This window comes from Panulirus ornatus, chromosome 40, assembly GCF_036320965.1.
Source record: "Panulirus ornatus isolate Po-2019 chromosome 40, ASM3632096v1, whole genome shotgun sequence".
NCBI classification, from domain to species: Eukaryota; Metazoa; Arthropoda; class Malacostraca; order Decapoda; family Palinuridae; genus Panulirus; species Panulirus ornatus.
Window position 1 is genome coordinate 13858748 of NC_092263.1, and position 27500 is coordinate 13886247.

The following is a 27500-nucleotide window of genomic DNA, read 5'->3' on the forward strand; positions in this document are numbered from 1 at the left end:
ATATGTAAATACAAACACATATAGTCATATATCCACTTGTAAGGCTCCTCTCCTCAGGGTAAGGTGCGGAAGGGAGAAAGTAAAAGAGGCAACGGAGTCCATAAAGAAGAAACGGGGGCATAGAAGTGAGAAGGAAAACGAGAGGCTGTAATGAAAACGGAAACTGGGGTGTGAGAGGGGGGAGGGGTGTGGAGCGGAAATGGACAGAGAGAGAGAGAGAAAGAGAGAGAGAGAGAGAGAGAGAGAGAGAGAGAGAGAGAGAGGAAAACGATGAAGTCGAAATATAAAGAAAAATAAGGAGAGATGAGAGAGAGATGATGATGAGAAGGAAATCCGTGGAAATGAAACGATAAACAAACAAAATAAAAAAACCTCCGGGAACAGAAATGGGGGAAAAAAGAAAAAACGCGGGAGCTGGCATGAGAAAGAAAACGAGGGGCGGGTGCAGTCCAGTTTTTACGGACCCCCAACCTACCAACCCCCCCCTCCACCCATCCACCCCCCTTTCAACCAGTCCTTGACCACCCACCCCCCCACCCGCTACAACAACACTCCCCCCCCCTCCTCCCCTCCCCCCTACCCCCCCCCCCCCCCACTCTAAACACACACCTGGACAATACTTGCAACTTGGTTGAAATACCTGAACGTAACGAGCGTCAATGAGCACCTAACCACCCTCCCCCCCCCCCCCCCGCCACATGACCTCGGGGGTCAGCGCTACGCGCTCGCGGGGCGGCCGGAGACGAGAGTGGTGCGGGTGGCCGACGGGAACAGCCCACGTGAACAGTGGCTCCTGGACCTGAAGCTGGGTACTGTGGTCTCCTTGATGGATGATGTTTATGTTGCTACGTTGGGGGAGGCACGGTGTGTGTGTGTGTGTGTGTGTGTGTGTGTGTGTGTGTGTGTGTGTGTGTGTGGGTACGTGTGTGTGTATGTGTGTGTGTATGTGTGTGTGTCTGTGTGTGTGTGTGTGTGTGTGTGTATGTGTGTGTGTGTGTATGTGTGTGTATGTGTGTGTGTGTGTATGTGTGTGTGTGTGTGTGTGTATGTGTGTGTGTGTGTGTGTGTCTGTGTGTGTGTGTGTGTGTGTGTGTGTGTGTGTGTGTGTGTGTGTCTGTGTGTGTGTGTGTGTGTGTGTGTGTATGTGTGTGTGTGTGTGTGTGTGTGTGTGTGTGTGTGTGTGTGTGTGTGTGTCTGTGTGTGTGTGTGTGTGTGTGTGTGTGTGTGTGTGTGTGTGTGTGTGTGTGTGTGTGTCTGTGTGTGTGTGTGTGTGGGTATATGTGTGTGTGTGTGTGTGTGTGTGTGTGTGTGTGTCTGTGTGTGTGTGTGTGTGGGTATATGTGTGTGTGTGTGTGTGTGTGTGTGTGTGTGTGTGTGTGTGTAGAATACCTTCACAGAGTCATACACTTCAAATCCAAATTACTTCACAGAAGATGAATACCTCAATATACAATTACCTATAAATGAATATTGGAATTCAATGCTTATCTAATCTCATATATTTCCCCTCTTAATTAATGCGGGTAATTCAATATTCTATATATATATATATATGATGTTCCAGTAGAGCGCATACGAGCTACGCTGGGGTTAGAAAGGGCACAACCCGCAAACCCTAGACATGGCAAAAGTCACCCCTGCCGTCATTACACACCCCCTCCCCCTCTACCCCCCCCAGCAACTCGACTACATCCGCCAGGCGCAGTGAGAAGAACAACAAAAAACAAAACAAAAAAAAAACGCAATCAACTTTGACCTGTGTGTGTGTGTGTGTGTGTGTGTGTGTGTGACTCGGTGGTGCACTATCCAATCAACCAGCGTAACCGCAACGGGGTAGGGAAGGGTAAGGGTTCGAATCCTCCACCAACAGTGGTTATCATACGTGGGGTTTCCACGCATGATAACCGAGTCATATCGCACTAATCATACACTAATTACATTATCATTTAACAATGGCAATTCGTAGATAAAAAAAAAGCGTCGATAAAGACTTGATAAATGTATGAAAAACAGATAACTGATAAATGGAGATAAAGAGACGAAGGAAGATAAAGAATATTTCATAATGTATTTTATGATAATATATTTTGTATATAACCTGATGTATTAACAGATGCGAAAGATCAACTTAATAATAATAATAATAATAATAATAATAATAATAATAATAATAATAACAATAATAACAATTATTACTGTTATGATAATAATAATAGTAATAATAATAATGACAATAATAATAATAATAATAATAATAATAATAATGATAATGATAACTATAATAACAATTATTACTGTTATGATAATAATAAATAATAATAATAATAATAATAATAATAATAATAATGATAAAAAGGATAAATATGACTATATGAATTACGACACATGGGAACTTCATTGGCAAATTACGATGTCAAAATACATGCCAAATAAAAAACGAGGACACGGCACGGGAAGGAGAAAGTACCAGAGAAAACGGCCTGCGAGGCGCTCGAGCCAGAGAAAACGCATATATTTAACCCGGGGGAAACTCAGGTTTTTAGCACAGCGCGTGGACTGGTGTCGAACCCCGTGACCCGCGCCGTGCCGTAGCTACCAGAACCACCGCACCACAACCACTACAACACACCACACACCACAACCACACCACAACCACCACACCACAACCACACCACCACACCACCACACCTCAACCACCACACCACAACCACTACACCACACCGCCACACCAAACCACAACACACCACCACACCACATCACACCATCAGACCACACCACAACCACCACACCACACCATCAGACCACACCACACCACAACCACCACACCACCACATCGTACCCCCCTACACACCCCCTGGCCATGGTACAAGGCATCAGTTACAATGATACAGTGAAGTGAAAGGGGAAGGGGAGGGATTACAGTGAAGTGAAGGGGGAAGGGGAGGGATTACAGTGAAGTGAAGGGGGAAGGGGAGGGATTACAGTGAAGTGAAGGGGGAAGGGGAGGGATTTTAAGTTCTCTGGCTCTCAATTTAAGGATCTATGTATTGATCCCTAAAGTCTTAAGGGAAGGGGAGAGTAAAGGGTATGATGCCTCCCTTAAAGAGAGGAAGGGGTAGAAGAAGAGGGGAAAGGGTCCTAGTGTCTCCCTAAAGGGGAAAAAGGGATGGCTTACTCCCTGTAAGGGAGAGAGATATGTTACCTAAACTCCCTAAGGGTAGGTGTAAGGGTGCCTTAACTCCCTAAGGAAAAGGGCAAATAGATACCTTACCTTCCCTTCGAGATTAGGTAAATGGGGCTCCCTCACCTCCCTAAAGGGTAAGAAGGTCCCTAACCTTCCTTTAAGGTAAGGAGGGTGGGGGCATTCTAACCCCCTCCCTCCCTAATAAAAGGGGGGGTGGGTTTCTCACCTCCCTTAGGGGAAAAGGTAGGAGTTGGGTTGGGTTGTAAGGGAGGGAGGGTAACTTTGCCTCCAAAAGGGAAAAGGGGAGGTGGGTAGAGGAGGGGGAGGGAGGGAGGGATTACTACCTCACCCACACACACACATACACACACACACACACACAGGACCACGTATTCTCTCTCTCTCTCTCTCTCTCTCTCTCTCTCTCTCTCTCTCTCTCTCTCTCTCTCTCAGCCTTTCCTCTCGCCCACATGTTTCGTCCTAATCGTTGTGACTTGCACTAAGCCCTGGGGGATTATTCCGTCCAGCTGCGAATAATTCGTGGGGGGTGAGGGGGTTGGGGGGGGGTGATTTTTAGGGGGGTGGGGTGATGGGGTGGTGGGGGAGGGTCGTTGTTGGATGAGGAGTGCCAGATGTACAATAATAATCCGGTACAATGGTGGGGTCATCAGAGTCCATTTGTACACGCTAATGTCCCAGGAATAGACTCGTATGTGGGAGCGGCCCTTTGTATGGTCAGGGAGCGAGCGTTTTTTTTTTCCCCCACAGTAATCTGACGCTTCAGTAACGGGATAATCTTGCGTCCAGGGAAAGGGGGGGTTGGGGGGGCCTAACCCAGCATGATTAACGTCAACATGACGCAAACATTGAATCCATAATCTCAAAATGAAAAGGAGGCATTGGCATTTAAAGATAACGGCATTTTCAAAATGGCATTTAAAGATAACGGCATTTTCAAAATGGCATTTAAAGATAACGGCATTTCAGAATGGCATTTAAAGAAAACGGCATTTCAAAATGGCATTTAAAGAAAACGGCATTTCAAAATGGCATTTAAAGAAAACGGCATAAAAAATGGCATTTCAAAATGGCATTTAAAGATAACCTAAGCCAAATGTTGAAGGCTATACAACACGTATACATCAGGTATACACAGGTATACCTGAGCTATACAAACATACAACACCACCAGACATACTCAATATTTCCCTGTCCTTTACAGTCATCATTTTATACACATTTTTTTCACGAATTCTAAACACATTTTATGGTCAATTTATATAACTTTTAAACTCATGTGCAGTCACCATTTTATACGAGAAAAATGTCAAAAGCATAACAAAATCAGCTTCAAAGTTACGAACATATTAAGTGTATGCAAATGACCTGCTCTCACTATTTTGGTTTAGTAATTGTCAATATATATAGACTAAGGAACGACCCTATGAGCACGACGGTACGACCCCGTTTAAGCACGACTGTACGACCCCTATGAACACGATTGTACGACCCCTTTGAACACGACGGTACGACCCCTTTGGACACGACGGTACGACCCCTATGAACACGATTGTACGACCCCTTTGAGCACGACGGTACGACCCCTTTGAACACGACTGTACGACCCATTTCAGCACAACGGTACGACCCTTTTGAGCACTACGGTACGACCCCCTTAAGCACATCGGTACGACCCTAACATGCCGGTACTACCACCCCTCCTCTGAGCACGACTTAACGACCCTTTGAACACGACTTAACGACCCTTGCGTACGACGGGAGCTGGTTAGCAAGAGACGGTCTGGGGTTGAACACTGTTGTGGAACTCCCGTCTCGCGTACACGACCAGGTGTGTGTGACCCAAGTTGACCTTTCCTGCCAGCCAAGGTCAGGTCAGGTTGACCTTTCATGCCAGCTAAGGTCAGGTCAGGTTGACCTTTCATGCCAAGGTCAGGTCAGGTCGACCTTTCATGCCAGCTAAGGTCAGGTCAGGTCGACCTTTCATGCAAGCTAAGGTCAGGTCAGGTCAGGTCGACCTTTCATGCCAGCCAAGGTCAGGTCAGGTTAGGTCAGGTCGACCTTTCCTGCCAGCCAAGGTCAGGTCAGGTCAGGTCGACCTTTCATGCCAACCAAGGTCAGGTCAGGGCGACCTTTCTTGCCAACCAAGGTCAGGTCATGTCAGGTCAGGTTAGGTCGACCTTTCATACCAGCCAAGGTCAGGTCAGGTCAGGTTAGGTCGACCTTTCATGCTACCCAAGGTCAGGTCAGGTTAGGTTAGGTTAGGTCAGGTCGATCTTTCATGCCAGCCAAGGTCAGGTCGCGTCACAACCAGCCATTTTCCACAGTTTTATGACAATCGTTTTTTGTTGCTGTTGTTGGAAAGGAATGTGCGTTTAAAATGGGCGTTATACAATCACTAACCCGCACGAACACGGACCAAACCATCACGAATGCACGAACGACCAGTCCCCTCCTCCCCCTCCCTCCCTCACCTACCAGGATTGGTCGAAAACCCGGGGCGCATTTGACCACTGGAGATACAGGATTGGTCGGAAGGTTCTAAGGTGCATTTGACCCTCAGAGGTACTGATTGGTCGAGAGCCCTTGGTGCATTCGACCCTCAGACGTTACTGAATTGGTCAAAACCCTAAGTGCATCTGACCTCTCAGAGGCAGTGGATTGGTCGAGAGCCCTTGGTGCATTCGACCCTCAGACGTAAACGGACTGGTCGAGGGAGCCCTTAAGCATTCGACCCTCAGATGTAACTGGATTGGTTAAGAGCCCTTGGTGCATTCGACCCTCAGACGTAAGTGGATTGGTCGAGGAGGTACCCCAGACGCATTCGACCCCTCAGACGTAATTGGATTGGTCGACAGGAGAGCCACCCCGGACGCATTCGACCCTCAGTGTAACTGGACGGGTCGAGGAGGGAGGGAAGAAGGGAGGGAGGAAGGGATGGAGGGAGGGAGGAAGGGAGGGAGGGAGGGAGGAAGGGAGGGAGGGAGGGATGGCGGTACACCTCCCCCCCCACCTCCGGAGGGGGGAGGGGCCGCTGGCTGAGCCGAGGCATTTTTTTTTTTTTACGAAGTTCAGACATGCTCTGGTCGTTATCCGGGCAGGTCAGCGGGGCGTTTAAAATGATTAGAAGACCCGGGGGGGTGGTCTGTCTTCACCCAGAGAGAGAAGACCACCCTCCCACCACCCTACCATGTTCTTCGATCGCGTCTATGGCACACTGAGCCATTTATATACGCCACTTGCGTGTTCAACTCCTCTTTTTTGTGCGTATTTATTACGCATTCAAGATATAGTTCATATCATGTGGTATAATTAGAAACCTTTGTAATTATTACTATCGTACTACTTGATTGATAATTAGCTCCAAAGTTAGATCCTTGAGCACGACGGTGTATATATACGACCCTTGAACACGACGGGATATATATACGACCCTTGAGCACGACGGTATATATATATATACGACCCTTGAGCACGACGGTATATATACGACCCTTGAGCACGACGGTATATATACGACCCTTGAGCACGACGGTATATATACGACCCTTGAGCACGACGGTGTATATATACGACCCTTGAGCACGACGGTATATATACGACCCTTGAGCACGACGGTATATATATACGACCCTTGAGCACGACGGTATACATATACGACCATTGAGCACGACGGTATATATACGACCCTTGAACACGACGGTATATATACGACCTTTGAGCACGACGGTATATATACTACCCTTGAGCATGACGGTATATATACGACCCTTGAGCACGACGGTATATATACGACCCTTGAGCACGACGGTATTTATACGACCCTTGAGTACGACGGTATATATACGACCCTTGAGCACGACGGTATATATACGACCCTTGAGCACGACGGTATATATACGACCCTTGAGCACGACGGTATATACAACTTCATGATGGCTTGACCTTTGACCTGAAATCCTCGACTTCACTCTAACCCTTGGCCTAAAGTCTCTTAAAACGCTTCCTCCTCCTCCTACTCTTCCTACTCCTCCTACTCTTCCTCCTCCTCCTCCACCACCTCCTTTTCCTCCACCTCCTCCTCCTACTCTTCCTTCTCCTCCTACTCTTCCTCCTCCTCCTACTCTTCCTCCTCCTCCTAATCTTCCTCCTCCTCCTACGCTTCCTCCTCCTCCTACTCTTCCTCCTCCTCCACCTTCTCCTCTTCCTCCACCACCTTCTCCTCCTCCTACTCTTCTTCCTCTTTCCACCTCCTCCTCCTCCTCCTCTTCCTCCTCTTCCTTCTCCTCCTCCTCCCCACAGAGCCCTGGCCATGTCGTCACCAACACCCCACACCCCAGCTCCCCGTGGGTTCTCCTGCCTCTCATAGAGAGCACACTACAGTATTTGCATACTGATAGTGGGCCACCACCAGGATTGCTGTGTGTGTGTGTGTGTGTGTGTGTGTGTGTGTGTGTGTGTGTGTTATAGTCGTCTTACCATCTTTTCTGAAGCTTGTATACATGTACCATGATTCTCCTACTGAGTCTGTACACACACACACACACACACACACACACCTACACCTACACACACACACACACACACACACACCGTTCATTTCTCCCAGACACAAGGATGTGAAAACCTTTTTATTTTCCAATAATGAATCACACGTACACATCCAATCCCCTCCCCACTTTCCTAGCCATCTGAACAGAATACACTCTCAGGTGGCAACACACCACTCCAGCTGGTGAGAAAGATCCTCTCTTATTTCTTTTAACTTCCTGGACGTTTGCCTTTCACAATAGCAGTGGTGTCTATTGTTTTCACTGGTAATTGAGCCGTAGCTTGTAATCACCTTCGCTCTTAACCACCACCCCACACACACTCCCACACACCCTCCCACACAGGGTAGTATTGCTTGCCACCCTCACCCACACACACCCTCCCACAGTGTAGTATTGTCCCCCCACCACCCACACACACTCCCACACACCCTCCCACAGGGTAGTATTGTCCCCCTAACTCCCACACACTCCCACACACCCCCACAGGGTAGTATTGCTTGCCACCCTCACTCCCACACACTCCCACAGTGTAGTATTGCCCCCCCACCACCCCCACACACCCCCACATTCGCGAAAGCCCTGGAAACAGCCGTGAGCCCAACACCCAACCTTGCAGAACCCCCTCCCTGCCCACACCACGCCACATGTATATATATATGTGTGTGTGTGTGTGTGTGTGTGTGTGTGTGTAATTTTTACTTCGGGAGTGAGGAAAAAAATATTGTTTAGTTCCCTCTACGGAAACGCATTTATTTTTTTATATTTCAATTTTTTATATTCATTTTTCATGCGAGTCCAGGTTGGGTTTTTTAACATAAAGGTGTTGTAGTTATTTCGATGCAACGCTCTCATATGTGTGTGTGTGTGTGTGTGTGTGTGTGTGTGTGTGTGTGTGTGTATGTGTGTATGTGTGTGTGTGTAGTGTGTATGTATGTGTGTGTGTGTGTTCGTAACACACCCACTCTAACACCTTCGCCATATACCCCAGAGAAGACGCGCTCTGGGGTCGAACACACACACCCCCTCACCCCCAGATACACACCCCCAGATACACACCCCCAGATACCCACACCCTGGGGTGGCTACTCCCTCCCTCCCCCCGCCCCAGGAACCCCCTAGAATGCTGGGGCAAGCACCCCCCCTTTAGGATTCCGGTCCGTTTCTGTCCCTCAATAGGATTCGAATCCATTTGAATCCCCTCACTAAGGATTCGGACCCTTCAAAATCCCTCAATAAGGATTCGGATCCTTTTAAATCCCCCAGAAAGGATTTGGATCCATTCAAATCCTTTAGTAAGGAGTCGAATCCATCTAAATCCCACAATAAGGATTCGGATACTTTTAAAAAGCACTCAATAAGGATTCGAATCCTTTTCAATCTTTCAACAAAGATTTGAATCCATCCGACATATTGTCGACTTTCAGTATAGATTCTCAACAAGCAATTACTGCCATTACACACGGTGTGTGTGTGTGTGTGTGTGTGTGTGTGTGTGTGTCATTAGAATGTATTTCCTTTGTGCTTGTATTCGTTGTATTGATGTATGCAAACATTAGTATGAACATCATGTATTTCTTCTGTGTCCTTCACATGCATAATGTATGATGAGTTGAAGGTTAGGTGGCCCTGGGCGTTAATATATGTTTGCGCAAGGCGGTACGACCCTTGAGTATTGATAAGGCCTGGCCTTTGTCCTTTGACTCTTAAGGGTCAGTTCGAAGGCCTCGCTGTCGTGCTGAAGGGTCGTATATATACCGTCGTGCTCAAGGGTCGCATATATACCGTCGTGTTCAAGGGTCGTATATATACCGTCGTGTTCAAGGGTCGTATATATACCGTCGTGTTCAAGGGTCGTATATATACCGTCGTGCTCAAGGGTCGTATATATACCGTTGTGCTCAAGGGTCGTATATATACCGTCGTGCTCAAGGGTCGTATATATACCGTCGTGCTCAAGGGTCGTATATATACCGTCGTGCTCAAGGGTCGTATATATACCGTCGTGCTCAAGGGTCGTATATATACCGTCGTGCTCAAGGGTCGTATATACACCGTCGTGCTCAAGGGTCGTATATATACCGTCGTGCTCAAGGGTCGTATATATATACCGTCGTGCTCAAGGGTCGTATATATACCGTCGTGCTCAAGGGTCGTATATATACCGTCGTGTTCAAGGGTCGTATATATACCGTCGTGTTCAAGGGTCGTATATATACCGTCGTGCTCAAGGGTCGTATATATACCGTCGTGTTCAAGGGTCGTATATATACCGTCGTGCTCAAGGGTCGTATATATACCGTCGTGCTCAAGGGTCGTATATATACCGTCGTGCTCAAGGGTCGTATATATACCGTCGTGCTCAAGGGTCGTATATATACCGTCGTGTTCAAGGGTCGTATATATACCGTCGTGCTCAAGGGTCGTATATATACCGTCGTGCTCAAGGGTCGTATATATACCGTCGTGCTCAACAGACCACATCAGTTTGTAATAACCTACAACGCCTCACAGAAGCCTATTATCTACGACCTGTTTACGCGATCTACCACACAAACAAACAAACAAATAAACAAACAAACAAACAAACATACACAGAACAGGCACCATCTCGAATTCCACAGAAAAATCGACTGATGAATGGACGCAACACGTTCTCTCCTCTCTCTCTCTCTCTCTTCTCTCTCTCTCTCTCTCTCTCTCTTCTCTCTCTCTCTCTCCACACCACAGAAACACATACTCCAACATCAACATTGGCAACACAATAACAACACATGGTCGGGTACAACACACCACACCACAACACACCACAACACATCTTGATACACAACACAACACATCTTGATACACAACACAATACAACACACCACAACACACCACATCACATCTTGATACACAACACAACACATCTTGATACACAACACAATACAACACACCACAACACACCACATCACATCTTGATACACAACACACCACAACACACCTTGATACACACCACAACACACCACAACACACCTTGATACACAACACAACACACCACAACACACCTTGATACACAACACAACACACCACAACACACCTTGATACACAACACACCTTGATACACAACATAATACAACACACCACAACACACCACAACACACCCTGATACACACCACAACACACCTTGATACACAACACAACACACCACAACACAACACACCACAACACAACACACCACAACACACCTTGATACACACCACAACACACCTTGATACACAACACAACACACCACAACACACCTTGATACACACCACAACACACCACAACACACCTTGATACACACCACAACACACCTTGATACACAACACAACACACCACAACACACCACAACACACCACAACACAACACACCACAACACACCACAACACACCTTGATACACACCACAACACACCTTGATACACAACACAACACACCACAACACAACACACCACAACACAACACACCACAACACACCTTGATACACACCACAACACACCTTGATACACAACACAACACACCACAACACACCTTGATACACACCACAACACACCACAACACACCTTGATACACACCACAACACACCTTGATACACACCACAACACACCACAACACACCTTGATACACACCACAACACACCACAACACACCTTGATACACACCACAACACACCACAACACACCACAACACACCTTGATACTGTGTCACAATAGGAAGTCAACACAATGTATTGGTTAACAACAACAACAAGAACAACACCATATATTTTTCGTTGTAAGAAGACGCACACAATGAAACAAAAAGAAAAAAACACAAAAAAAAGACGTTCATGGAACACATAGACATGTAAACAACCAAAGCATATACAAACAACAGAATAATTAATAGACAATTAAACGTTTTTCTTGTAAATGGTGGAAGAAAACGTTTGTTGAACACACACACACACACACACACACACACATGTGTGATTCACATTTCTCGCCTCGCTGATGTACCCGTATGACGTCATCACGACCATTGTACCCTGATAAGCACTATCTGTCATTAGTCAGGTCAAACAATGGTTCTGTTATCACCGTTCCAACGTACGGCCACCAGCCTACACGCCAGGGTCATGGCCCAGCCTCGCTAAAAGGAAGGATGAACGCCTAGGCTTGCTGTGGGCCGTCTGGGTGGCACACTGCTCATGTCCTTACCGGGATTCGAACCCTGCCTTGCACTGTGTGGGCTTCGTGTGTGTGTCTGTAGATACACATGTCCGGCTTCACTTACGTACGACTTAAGTACGACTTAAGTGTGTAAAGTATATACTTACAATGACGTCAGCCCCTCGTCCCCAGAGTCCAATTTTTAAGTGTATTAAGTAAAATACAACATTAAGGTCTCAACTGTTTACAACCTGTCCAGCTGTCTTACTGTATTGATGTATTATGTATGCATGTATGTATGTCAGTAATGTATGTATATATGTATGTATGTATGTCAGGAATGTATGTATGATATGTATGTTTTATGTATGTATGTATGTATGTATGTATGTATGTATGTATGATATATGTATGTATGTATGTATGTATGATATATGTATGTATGTATGTATGTATGTATGTATGTATGTATGATATATGTATGTATGTATGTATGTATGTATGTATGTATGTATGTATGTATGTATGTATGATATATGTATGTATGTATGTATGTATGATATATGTATGTATGTATGTATGTATGTATGTATGTATGTATGTATGTATGATATATGTATGTATGTATGTATGTATGTATGTATGTATGTATGTATGATATATGTATGTATGTATGTATGTATGTATGTATGTATGTATGACCTTATTCAGAAATATTTAAGTGGTATGGCTTAAAGATCTGTATGTCTTTAAATAAAGAAAATTCCTTTTGAATAGTGAAAATAAAGATATGATAATAATGATAATAATAATAAGATAATAATAATAATAATAATAATAATAATAATGATAATAATAATAATAATAATAAGATAATGTGATAATGATGATAATAATAATGATAATAATAATAATAATAATAATGATAATAATAATAATAATAATAATAATAATAATAAATGATAATAATAATGATAATAATAATAATGATAATAATAATAATAATAATAATAATAATATAATAATGTGATAATGATAATAATGACAATAATGATAACAATGATAATGAAAAGAGACAAACTGATAAAAAGGTAGATAGATAGACATTTAGACAGATAGAAGAGGGGGAAAAGAGGAAGATATTCAAAATGGAAGATTACGACCCGTACGTACACAACACAGACATGCATCCAGAACCGGTCTAACCCCCTTGCCAACCCCTCTCCCCCACCACAACACACACACACACACACACACACACACACATACACACACACACACACACACACACACACACACACACACACACACACACATACACACACACACACACACACACACATACACACACACACACACACACACACATACACACACACACACACACACACACACACACACACACACACACTACAGCTCTCCTTCTACGGCGTAAACCACACGAGGAAGCAAGGTGGTACGCAAAGCCCCCCCACCCCCCTCTTCCCCCACCATCCCCCTTTCCTCTATCCTCACCCCCCTCCCCCCCTCCGGAATCGTCTCGTCTCCCTTGGGGTTGTGGGGGCGGGGGGGGGCGGTGGTAACCACCTCCACCCTACATCCCTGCGCCACACCACAAATACCAACAGTAATTACCATATAGACGAGGTAACCACAGTCACGTAATGGTTACCCCCCTCCTCCTCCTCCCCTCCTCTCCCTAGACGCTGAACAGCCAATTTGGGTCAGGCTAAACTGAACGCAGTTGGTTAGCCGCTGGACTAAGTCAGAACCCACGACCCTAAATGTTTGGTTAGACACTCACCACACTCAGTATAGAGTTGGTTAGACACTAACCACACTCATTGTAGAGTTGGTTGGACACTCACCCCACTCAGTATAGAGTTGGTTAGACACTAACCACATTCAATATACAGTTGGTTAGACACTAACCACGCTCAGTGTAGAGTTGATCAGACACTAACCACATTCAATATAGAGTTGGTTAGACACTAACCACACTCAGTATAGAGTTGGTTAGACACTAACCACACTCAGTATAGAGTTGGTTAGACACTAACCACACTCATTGAGTTGGTTGGACACTAACCACATTCAGTGTAGAGTTGGTTAGACACTAACCACATTCATTGTAGAGTTGGTTGGACACTAACCACACTCAGTGTAGAGTTGGTTGGACACTAACCCCACTCATTGTAGAGTTGGTTAGACACTAACCACTTTCATTGTAGAGTTGGTTGGACACTAACCACACTCAGTATAGAGTTGGTTAGACACTAACCACATTCAATATACAGTTGGTTAGACACTAACCACACTCATTGTAGAGTAGATTAGACACTAACCACATTCAATATACAGTTGGTTAGACACTAACCACGCTCAGTGTAGAGTTGATTAGACACTAACCACATTCAATATAGAGTTGGTTAGACACTAACCACACTCAGGATAGAGTTGGTTAGACACTAACCACACTTAATATAGAGTTGGTTAGACACTAACTACATTCATTGTAGAGTTGGTTGGACACTAACCACACTCAGTATAGAGTTGGTTAGACACTAACCACGCTCACTATGTAATTGGTTAGACCATCTACGTACTCAACAGAGACTTGGTTAGACCCAACACACAAAGGAGAGGGTTGGTCTAACACACTACAAAGATACCTGGTTAGTCTTGGCACCCATCTACTACCTGTCTATCTATCTTGGCACCCATCTACTACCTGTCTATCTATCTTGGCACCCATCTACTACCTGTCTATCTATCTTGGCACCCATCTACTACCTGTCTATCTATCTTGGTACCCATCTACTACCTTCCTATCTATCTATCTGGTTAGGTTTGACGACCCCTTGAGCACGAGGGTACGACCCCCTGAGCACGACGGTACGACCCTTCGAACACGACGGTACGACCCTACTTTAGAACAGCCACTTATACTTTTCTACCACTTTACTGCTACTGAAATAATACCTTTACATTACTACTACTACTGTTAGTACCACTACTACTACCACTACTGCTACCACTACTACTACTACTACTACTACTACCACTACTACTACTACCACTACTACTACTTCTACTACCACTACTACTACTTCTACTACCACTACTACTACTACTACTACTTCTACTACTACTACTACTACTACTACTTCTACTACCACTACTACTTCTACTACTACTACTACTACTAGTACTACTTCTACTACCACTACTACTTCTACTACCACTACTACTACTACTACTACTTCTACTACTACTACTACTACTACTACTACTTCTACTACCACTACTACTTCTACTACCACTACTACTACTACTACTACTTCTACTACTACTACTACTACTACTACTACTACCACTACTACTACTACTACTTCTACTACTACTACTACTTCTACTACTACTTCTACTACCACTACTACTTCTACTACCACTACTACTTCTACTACCACTACTACTTCTACTACCACTACTACCACTACCACCACTACTACTACTACTTCTACTACTACTACTACTTCTACTACTACCACTACTACTACTACTACTTCTACTACTACTACTACTTCTACTACTACTTCTACTACCACTACTACTTCTACTACCACTACTACCACCACTACTACTACTACCACTACTACCACTACTACTACCACCACTACTACTACCACTACCACCACTACTACTACCACAACAACCATGTGTGAGCAACAGTAATCAATACCACAACAGTATATGTGGGTTGTCATAACAGTACATATTTCCTATATATATGTGACCCCCCTCCCCCCCTCCCTAAGGTGGACCTTCGGCACTCTACATTAAACTACACCAGAACGAGGTCGTTCAATAATTACCTGGGCGCCGCTGCCACACTAAACGACTGATCGCCCTTGCCCCTCACACACACACACACACACATACACACAATACACACACACACACACACACACACACAACACACACACACACACAGATAGATAGATAGATAGACATACACAAGGATAAATGCACAAATATACTCAAAAAATTCTAAAATTGCTATCATAAATTCCAATTGTTCTCAACCCCTCCCACCCCTCACCTCCCTTCCCCCCCATTTCCTGGACCCTTTTATCCCCCCCAATCTACCCCCGCCCCCCCCCACTCTCCCCACATGACCCCCATGGTAGACACCCCCTTCACATCTACTCCCCCCAGTTAATAATACTATGGGGGGGGGGGCAAGCACTTAATGCAAGGGGAGAGAGAGAGAGAGAGAGAGAGAGAGAGAGAGAGAGAGAGAGAGAGAGAGAGAGAGAGAGAGAGAGATGAAGGAAAGTATATCTATGAGGGTCACAATATACATATATACATTCTCATACAGGATCGCCGTTTACCGCGTTAGCGAAGTAGCGTCGGGAACAGATGAAGGAAGGCCACATTCGTTCACACTCAGTCTCTAGCTGTCATGTGTAATGCACCGAAACCACAGCTCCATTTCCACATCCAGGCTCTACAAAACTTTCCATGGTTTACCCCAGACGCTTCACATGCCCTGGTTGTTACTCGGTCTGTCCACTGACATCACGTCGCCCCCGGTATAGCACATCGTTCCAATCCACACTATCCCTTATATAGATATAATACGAGATGAAGTAATAATAACGAAAAAAAAAACAGAGATATGATGATAAGTCCACCTCAGTTAAGCCACTGTCTTGCCTTCATCGAAGGACCCGACCCCCCCCCCCCCCCACCCCCCCCTCACAGGACCACCCACCCCACCCCCCTCCCACCCACCCCCCCATCACCATCCCCCAGCACAGACGACCCCCCCCCCATCCACACCATCACTGTGGTAAAATCTGCACCGGAAATTAAGTCTCCTTTAACCCACCCCCACCCCCCACTAACCCACCCTCCACCCCCACTAACCCACCCCCCACACCCCACTAACCCACCCCTCCACCCCACTAACCCCCCACACCCCACTAACCCCCATCCCCCCTCCCTACCTCCATCTAGTCAATAACCCTGGAAGGGAAGCTTCACATATTCTTAGACCGGAGATCCTTCGCTCCTGTGTGGGATCCTGGAACATCCTTGAGGACGCTGGAGGATCCTGGAAGGTTCTGCAGGATTGTGAAGCATCCTGGAGGAGACTAGAGCACCATAGAGAACCCTGGAACATCCTGGAAGATAGTGAAGCGTCCTGGAAGATCCTGGAGCATCCTGGAGAAAAGAGGAGGCATCCAGAAGAATGCTGGACATCCTGGAGGCTCAGCCGCCATGGAACTCTCACCGTCGTCTCCCTGGAACGGGGTCCCGTCCCCCCTGGAACAGGTCCCGTCCCCCTGGAACGGGGTCCCGTCCCCCTGGAACGGGTCCCGTCTCCCTGGAACGGGGTCCCGTCTCCCTGGAACGGGTCCCGTCCCCCTGAAACAGGTCCCGTCCCCCTGAAACAGGTCCCGTCTCCCTGGAACAGGTCCCGTCCCCCTGGAACAGGTCCCGTCCCCCTGGAACGGATCTCGTCTCCCTGGAACGGGGTCCCGTCCCCCCTGGAACAGGTCCCGTCCCCCTGGAACGGATCTCGTCTCCCTGGAACAGGTCCCGTCCCCCTGGAACAGGTCCCGTCCCCCTGGAACGGATCTCGTCTCCCTGGAACGGATCTCGTCTCCCTGGAACAGGTCCCGTCCCCCCTGGAACAGGTCCCGTCCCCCTGGAACGGATCTCGTCTCCCTGGAACGGGGTCCCGTCCCCCCTGGAACAGGTCCCGTCCCCCTGGAACGGATCTCGTCTCCCTGGAACGGGGTCCCGTCCCCCCTGGAACAGGTCCCGTCCCCCTGGAACGGGGTCCCGTCCCCCTGGAACGGGTCCCGTCTCCCTGGAACGGGGTCCCGTCTCCCTGGAACGGGTCCCGTCCCCCTGAAACAGGTCCCGTCCCCCTGAAACAGGTCCCGTCTCCCTGGAACAGGTCCCGTCCCCCTGGAACAGGTCCCGTCCCCCTGGAACGGATCTCGTCTCCCTGGAACGGGGTCCCGTCCCCCCTGGAACAGGTCCCGTCCCCCTGGAACGGATCTCGTCTCCCTGGAACAGGTCCCGTCCCCCTGGAACAGGTCCCGTCCCCCTGGAACGGATCTCGTCTCCCTGGAACGGATCTCGTCTCCCTGGAACAGGTCCCGTCCCCCCTGGAACAGGTCCCGTCCCCCTGGAACGGATCTCGTCTCCCTGGAACGGGGTCCCGTCCCCCCTGGAACAGGTCCCGTCCCCCTGGAACGGATCTCGTCTCCCTGGAACGGGGTCCCGTCCCCCCTGGAACAGGTCCCGTCCCCCTGGAACGGATCTCGTCTCCCTGGAACGGGTCCCGTCCCCGCTGGAACGGGTGTATTCTTTCTTAACCTTCCACACGAACCTTCCTGGAAAAATGTTCTGGAACGTCATGGGGCGCTGGGGCGACAGGAGCGGGTGTCGTGGGGGCGGGAGAGGGGAGCTACTGAGCCACCAGAGGGAGTAGGTCTTTCTCCCCAGCCTGACACAGACACAGGGGAGAGAAATTCTTTCTCCCCTGCCTGCGAAAGGCCTCAGGGGAGAGGAACTCTTTCTCCCCTGTAGCGAGCCACAAGGGGAGGATATGTATATGTTTCTCCCCAAGGGCCTCTCCCGCGACACCAAGTGACCTCTTGCATACGACGGTATGCAACCCTTGAGCACGATGGTACGACCCTTGAGCACGACGGTACGACCCTTGAGCACGACGGTATGCAACCCTTGAGCACGATGGTACGACCCTTGAGCACGACGGTACGACCCTTGAGCACGACGGTATGCAACCCTTGAGCACGATGGTACGACCCTTGAGCACGACGGTACGACCCTTGAGCACGACGGTACGACCCTTGAGCACGACGGTACGACCCTTTGGTATACTGATTTGGACTTTTACCCGACCCTTAAGGGTCAGGTCAAAGGCCAGGCTTACCCTTAAGGGTCAGATCAAAGACCGGGCCATTGTACCAAGGGTCGTACCGTCGTGCTCAAGGGTCGTACCGTCGTGCTCAAGGGTCGTACCGTCGTGCTCAAGGGTGGTTTATGTGGACGACACTATGATACAATCTGACACCACACCAACCCCCTCCCCTTCATCCCCCACCCCCCCCTCCTCCCTCCTCAATCCGACAACGTCGTAAGCGACATCGAACGCAAGCAAGTTAATCATCGTACGCCCGGCAAGTTAATTACCCAGACACAAATAGCAATTAAGTCATTGTGGGGCGAGAGTGGGGCTCACTTCGCGACTAACAAGCGGGTTGTAATAACCTCTAAACTGTCTGTCATCATCGTTCATAACCTACAAGCCATCGCAGTCGAGGGTTGTTATCTTTTAAAAAACATTACAAAATAGTTTAAAAAAAACTCACATAGTTTAAAATTTTCCTTTTTTTTTCCCTTTTTTTCAATAGAAAACGTCATCAGAATGTATTAGAGACACAATTATTTCTTTTGTGTGTTGTACTAAATCGTAAACATTTAGAAAACAACACGGAGAAATAAACACCGTGTGAAACTTTTTGTTATTTTAAATGGGATAAAGTTTCGCTAAAATACTTCGCAAAATATCGACCAAAAATTATTTTTCTTTCTATTTTTCTTAGCAAAGTAACGCAATACTTTTGGGTGAAAATGGAGCGAAAATACTTACGGAGGATGTATGCAAATCAGTTTAATAGGGGGGGGGGGGGGAAGGGAGTACGACCATCCCCCAATATATATATATATATATATATATATATATATATATATATATATATATATATATATATATATTCATGTACAGTATGAATCATGTACATGTGTATATATGTATATGTCTGTGTGTATATATATGTGTACACTGAGATGTATAGGTATGTATATGTGCGTGTGTGGACGTGTATGTATATACATTGTCTATGTGGGTGGGTTGGGCCATTTCTTTCGTCTGTTTCCTTGCGCTACCTCGCAAACGCGGGAGACAGCGACAAAGCAAAATAAATAAATAAATAAATAAATATATATATATATATATATATATATATATATATATATATATATATATATATATATATGCAAAATATTTGACGGTGTTAGAAAAGCTGTGTTGATAATGCTAACAACTCATTAGGCCTACCCCCCTCCCCTCCCCCCCTCCACTCCAATGATCCACCTTGCGCGACAACACGCGTCACGTGCGATGACGTCATCTGCCAGGCCTCACCAATATAGTATGATCCCCCGTGTGTGTGTGTGTGTGTGTGTGTGTGTGTGTTACTTCTAGAAACAGCCTTAGGTCGTGTTTGTGACGTACAACAACGGCGTCACCCACACGTAAGAGTGACGCTGTTACGCCCTTACACGAGACAATATGCCCCCCCCCCCCACACACACACTACCCCTCGACCCCCCCACCCCACCCTAGACCCCCCTGTCTCCTGGCCACGACGAAACTTGACCCTGAACAACCTCGTTCGCCACCATTAACTACCACCTCCCTCCCTCGTTTCAAACAAGGTCATACAAGTGGCTTCCCCGTTTTTCTTCGTCACAATTACGGCACAATTACTTACCGTTTTCTTTAGACGTTACCTGTAACTATTTACCCCCCCTTACACCCCCTATTGTATGATACAACTGTATCCCTTCATCATACAGTACCTGACCATCAGAAATGTACATAAATCCCCCTGATGACACCATCCATAAATACAAATCGTTGAACCTTTTGGTATATACATAGACATACACATTCACAATATGTAAATTGGTCTTCAGATCGCATATACATATAATATAAACACACACATATTCAAAACATGTAAATCGGTATTCAAATCCTACATATATATATATATATATATATATATATATATATATATATATATACAGACCGACTATGCCCTTCTATATGAAACAATTCAAAGAAAAAACAACACCCTATTAATAACATGTGACCCACAACATCCCTTCACAACTCCTCACCCAAATCCAACACGAGACACAGATCAATTGCTCTCCACTCATGATCGACGGAGCTGTTCGACTCTGGGTTGTTGTCACTGCACTGAGGGGTGGTCACTGCTAACACCTCCCGTTTCGACTCGTGGTTCACTGTTTCGCCTGAAGGACGCGGCGAAACAGTGCTTCGTCAGTGAGGTACTACCACAACTACGTTTTCTCCCCACGGCTTCGTTTTCCTTTCCGAATCACCTGGCTTAGAAAACACACTAGGGGGGTGGTGGGGGGGGGGGTGACGTGGCTTGGCAGTGTCCATGTAAACAAAGGGGCTGCTGGATCTGTAAATCATTTACATGTAAGCCAGGAGCCGTTTCGCACAGCCACCAACCTCCCATTTTCTTTTTCACTTCGAACACTTCACTGTAGCTGCTACGCAGTGACGGACGTGAGGGACACTGCCAGCGTTTCGAAGCCCCGCGCCCTCCTCCTCCCCCCCACCCCCTTCCCCCAACACACACCAGCGCTCGCGCGCGCACACACGCACCGCTCACCAAATCACCAGCGACACTGACACACGGTGAGGGCCCGCGCGCGCACACACACACACATACACAAGGCCGGCCCTCACCCCACCCCGAACCCCGGTCACCCGCAACCCCGTTTTCTACACGGCGCACTCCGTTTTCTATCCGCCCAGCCGAAACGTTCTATTTCTCTCTCTAAAATAAAGAAAAAAAAAATGAAAGAAATAATCGACACTTCAATATGTATTACGTATTTATTATGAAATAATCTATCACGCTAATCATACATTCACAAAACTTAATTGAATGTAATTTCAGTCCACCTGGGGCCAAAGCACCACTTCGACATCCAACGCCAAATGTAAATGCTCCAATCACCTCGTTCGCGTCCAACAGCCCTTGCTATTGGCGTACACAAACTCCACCTCCCTCTACGAACCACCCCGCTACCAGACGTACGATCAACCACGCCCACCGCTTAACAGATTAACCCAACAGATTAAAACTGTGCGATAAGGCTTATCAATTCTTTATCAGGGGGGAATGGGTGTTTGGGATGGGGAGGTTGGGGGGGGGCTGGGGGTCCAGTTTGATGATACAGATGATCGTTAAGGCAAAGGTGATTACGGACCTGCGCGAACTGGGTGTTAATTCATGCGCTGGAGTGGCTATGAATGATGCAATGCAATTCAAACAAGTAATGTACAATATATATATATATATATATATATATATATATATATATATATATATATATATATATATATTCTCATATATACAATGTACATTATTATGCATACGACATACATTGTACTACACATATATTACATATTTCATACGCAATATGCATCATTATGTATACTATACACATATGCAATACACATCACACATACATAGATCTGGCGAGATTCAAAAGGTTCAGTTATCTGACCCTAAAGTTTGAATAAGCATAGCAGATGTTACTGGAAAAGAACGCTGAGTTCAAGGCGTTCAAACGCTCGGGATCTACACACACACACACACACGCACGAACACACACACGGGATGTGATTCGCATCTATGTTCGAACCCGTTAGGAGTCGTTCAGAGGTTCAGTGAAGCTGCCAGGGTCGAGAGTGACCAAAAGCTAGTGTGAACTCAGACATAAAGATATCTGATTCGTCTCCATATTGAAATTCTATTTTTGAAGCTGATGAAATTAAATGATCTCCCAGATTTTGGATCATAATCCAACATTTTATTTAAAAAAGAAAGAAAGAAGAATCAGTGATCGAAAAATGAATCAGAAAATGAAGGCGGACAGGCAACTAATTCATTCGAATCCATCTTCGAACCAGTGTGTGTCAAATGATTCGATTCCACCTTCTACTTGGTCACTGAGTCATTTTCCACCACGTCTCAGAGCAACTGATCCACTAGGAATGCCTAAATTTCCCTTCCTATTTTCGTGGCACGAAGATTCGAACTGATCCTCGGGGGGGAAAACCAAATCCATTCTGCCAATTTTTCACCAACGTATCTTGCCACGTCAACTCCCAACTGTGGCCACTTGTTACACTCTCCTTTGTTAACTCATGTGTTTGTTGGCTTATGTTTACGTTGTGCACGCAGAGTTTGCTCCAGCCACTAACATATTCCCTTAGCTGTGCCTGAATGAATGTATATATATATATATATATATATATATATATATATATATATATATATATATATATATATATATATATATATATATATATTCCTATGAGTCCACGGGGAAAATGAAACACGAAAAGTTCCCAAGTGCACTTTCGTGTAATAATCACATCATCAGGGGAGATACAAGAGAGAAATATAACAGTCAGTTGATATACATCGACTGAAACGTGATGTATTGTAGTGTGAAATGATAAAATACAAGGCGAAAACATAAGGTTTTACCTAACCTTCCAACGTTCAATAGATGTTACTCTTTTATTTCTTTTTTTAATAGTTTTCGGTTCAAATACTTTTATGTTACAATGATATTCTGTTCATACTGTGCCTGATATGATACATTCACGGATATGTAATATTTTTTGGCTGAAGTGACGTACATATCACAGTGGAAAGTGAGGTAAAGTCATGACGAAAACAATTGACTTTCGCTTACTTTCGCTTTCTTTCGGTGGGGCAAAAGATGTTAACGTAATCGCTTTTCGAATGATTTTCAGTTATAAAAGACTTTTGTATTACAATAATATTCTATCCTAATTGACTTGAATAAATACTTGAATGGAAATATACAATATTTATACTGGCACTATCCGCGTTTCAGTGTAAAGTGCCGTAATGATAAATAATAAACAATTTACTTTCGGCGCTCATTGTTTCAAGTTCAGCGATCTTCAGTTTATAGAACGTAGTGCGTTTTTTTTTGTGAGGATTTTCTGAAATGAGTTTTATATGATAGAGAATATGGAGCTTTATCACCTTAAATTGTTATTCCATTATATTCAAAAGCTTGGGTCGGCCTATACATGAGGCGGATCATAAGTTAATGACTTCTTGGCCCAAAAAATAATCAAGGGTCGACCTATACACGAGACAGACTTGTAGACGAGTATGTACAGGAAGCCTCAGGGCAATGAATAAAACGGAGAGAATTCCAAGGCATGTATCAAATCTGTATTATCTCTCTCTCTCTCTCTCTCTCTCTCTCTCTCTCTCTCACACTCACACACACACACACACACACACACACACACACACACACACTCTGCATACAAATGCCTATATAAATCACAAGTAGAGGTTATCTACATCTTCCTGAACGAAGAGAGAGAGAGAGAGAGAGAGAGAGAGAGAGAGAGAGAGAGAGAGAGAGAGAGAGAGAGAGAGAGAGAATGAATGAATGAATGCGCGGTGGGGGAGGGTCAGTGCGTCGTGACCTGCGCTACTCGTAGCCAAAACTGGAGAAGCAACATCCCGTTAACCCAGGTCACACCTGAAGGAAAATTCCGAGAAAGATTCCCCCCCCAAAAAAAGAAAAAAAAATCTATATAACGGTAAATAACGGTTTTCATTTTAAACGTATTTGAATTTCTTGGGGTGTGTGGGGGGGTGGTGTGTGTGTGTGGGGGGGGGGGGGGGGGGGGGGGGAGGTGGCCAATGAAAGCTTCGAGAAGGGTTATGGTATTGGTCGGTCGGCAATGCTCGCCACATCTAGTCTCAAAATATCGCGAAATCCGATGGCGAAAGTGTCAATGGCTTTCATAAAAGGATCTTTAAAATTCATTTTGGAAAAAAAAAAAAAATAGAAAATAGAAAACGGACGTCGGGCTTGTGGATGGGTGGATGGATGAACTGTGGATTGTCTCGTTGTGGATAACCACATGTGGATGACGTGTTATGTGGCGCCCCCCCCCCCCCATTCTAGCCCCTGCACCCCCTCACTCCCTACCAGCGATCGATTGAACGCAAGCTTAGGAAATAGGCAAGTTGAACGCAAAGGGGAAAGGGAAAGGCATCATACCTCCCCTCTACCCTCTACCCCAGAGATATGGGGAAATGGGTGGAGGGGGAAGGGGGGGAGGGAGGAATGGTGGTGGTGACGGGGGTATGGGGGTGTTGGAGTGGGGGGGTGTATATAATAATTCAAAGCCAGCAACTAGTTCAGGGTCATGATCAGAGGGGGGGGGGAAGGGGTTGATATGAGGGTAGAGAGAGAGAGAGAGAGAGAGAGAGAGAGAGAGAGAGAGAGAGAGAGAGAGAGAGAGAGAGAGAGAGAGCTCAGGGTCGGTGAGAGGGGCGTAGAGAAAGAGTTGCCCGCCCAAGCACATGTAGCGCCTCGTTTTTCCCGACCTTCAACCACATTCCCAGTGTCTCTGACGTCTGATGTATATAGATATATATACAGTGTATATATATATATATATATATATATATATATATATATATATATATATATATATATATATATATATATATATACACAACTTTCACATAACGTCGCTAAAATATGCAAGACCAATTGTGTGTTTTTTTTTACGAGACCTACACACACACACACACACACACACACACACATACACACACACACACACACACACACACAGAGCTTATATCGTCTATCGCTTGATCTGTTTTGATAGTCGATAGTAAACTATAGGAGTACGAGAGAGCAAAACACCCCTATTATTCCCCCCTTCTCCCCCTCCCCCTCCACCCCTTTAACCTTCCCCCCCCAATCAATCAAACCTCCCCCCACCCCCCCACCACGGTACCTCACCCCTCGCACCTCCTAAAATGGTACACCTTGAAGAGGGGGGGGGAGGAGAAGAGGGGGGGAGAGGGGGAGGGTGTCCCGGGAGTTGGAGGGGAGGGGCCCCGTCTTGCATATGGGGGAGGGGAAGGGGGTCAAATACCATCTTGCTCCCACATCAATGTTTGTGGGATAGCATCCACTCACTTTCCCTCTCTATCCTTGTATCCCCGCGGGAAATATCCCATCCGGGACTTGTGATGTCCCAATCGCCAACACACACACACACACACACACACACACACCTACACACACACACACACACACACACCTACACACACACACACACACACACACACACTCTCCCTCGGTTCAACACCAGGGACAACTCTCTCCTCGTTTTTTATATCAGTAATCCCTCTCCCACACACTCGTTTAAACCCCCCACCCCCCGTTTTCTTTCTCCAGTAACGTCCCCACGTCAAATTAGCATGGCGTTTTACGTATGTATCTATCGAACGTCCCCCCACAACCAACCTTGCGTTCCATGTTGAACACGAATGTCCTCTCTCTCTCTCTCTCTCTCTCTCTCTCTCTCTCTCTCTCTCTCTCTCTCTCTATTTCAGAACGCGTCCAACTTTTAAAAAAAAAAAATGAGAGAAAACAGAAGTTGGGGGAAAATAGAGAGAGAGAGAGAGAGAGAGAGAGAGAGAGAGAGAGAGAGAGAGAGAGAGAGAGAGAGAGTATGTGTGTATCTTAAACTTTTTAAACGCCTCTGAGACGGGAAAGCCACAGGGGCCCCGCCCGTATACTCCCACAGGGGAGAGAAAAGAAATATATATATATATATATATATATATATATATATATATATGTATATATATATATATATATATATATATATATATATATATATATATTGACCCTCATCTCGTCGGGCGTTAACGGAGTCAAAATTGTTGTGATTGACCGAGACTTGAAATTTGGAAAGTGTTTACGACCTTAACCAGCGTGTGTGTGTGTGTGTGTGTGTGTGTGTGTGTGTGTGTGTGTGTGTGTGTGTGTCGGGCCAAACCCTCCTTTAACTAGGTCAACGTACCCTAACCTTGGTGTTAAGACCACCCTGCCCTTCCCTCCCCTCCCCCTCTCCCCCCCTTCTCTCTCCCCTCCTGCTGTTGCTTCCATTTTACACCCCAACCCCCCCCCCTTAACCTCCCACCCCCCCCCCTCTCCTTCACAGCCACATGCCCCATCCTCTATAACAATGAGGTCCAATTTAACTGGATTTAAACCAGTGCCTGCCGAGGGTCCGGTGCCTTGGCCTGAATTACTTCATTTCCCCTACCGAACCATCCCTCCTCATTCACCAGTTGATGGTAATTACCCCCCCCCCCTGTTGTGGAGGGGGGGGGGAGGGAGGGGAAGGTAGGGGGGAGGGGGGAGGAGCCTCCTCTTGCTTTCGCCCTCCCTGTCTCCATCTGTTGAGATTAGGGATATGTAGAATGTTATTATGGTCCTCCAGGCAGATGGCCTGTGTTATAGACCATCAGGTCTGGTGTTATCTGTCCTTCTCATGTACTGTCCTCCAGCAGATAACCTGTGTCATAGACCATCAGGTCTTGTGTTATCTGTCCTTCCCATGTACTGTCCTCCAGCAGATAACCTGTCATAGACCATCAGGTCTGGTGTTATCTGTCCTTCCCATGTACTGTCCTCCAGCAGATAACCTGGTCATAGACCATCAGGTCTGGTGTTATCTGTCCTTCCCATGTACTGTCCTCCAGCAGATAACCTGTCATAGACCATCAGGTCTGGTGTTATCTGTCCTTCTCATGTACTGTC

At 46.1% G+C, this 27500-nt stretch overlaps 1 protein-coding gene across 8 annotated transcripts in view; it reads right to left on the reverse strand.

The window, feature by feature from the left end:
- Positions 1-27500, reverse strand: part of LOC139761441 (pleckstrin homology domain-containing family G member 5-like) — a 593230-nt gene that overhangs the window by 248720 nt on the left and 317010 nt on the right. Inside the window, exon 1 of one of the 8 annotated variants that reach the window (XM_071685652.1) lies at positions 21464-21481. The exons of 4 other annotated variants lie outside the window; for them this stretch is intronic. Coding sequence is in view for 1 of the 4 variants with exons in the window: in XM_071685653.1 (XP_071541754.1) it covers positions 20937-20978 (42 nt within the window). In the remaining 3 variants the exon portion in view is untranslated. Of the gene's footprint in view, positions 1-20936; positions 21117-21300; positions 21356-21463; positions 21482-27500 lie in introns of those variants that run through there. 3 more of the 8 variants (XM_071685651.1, XM_071685653.1, XM_071685650.1) reach the window with 3 other exon arrangements.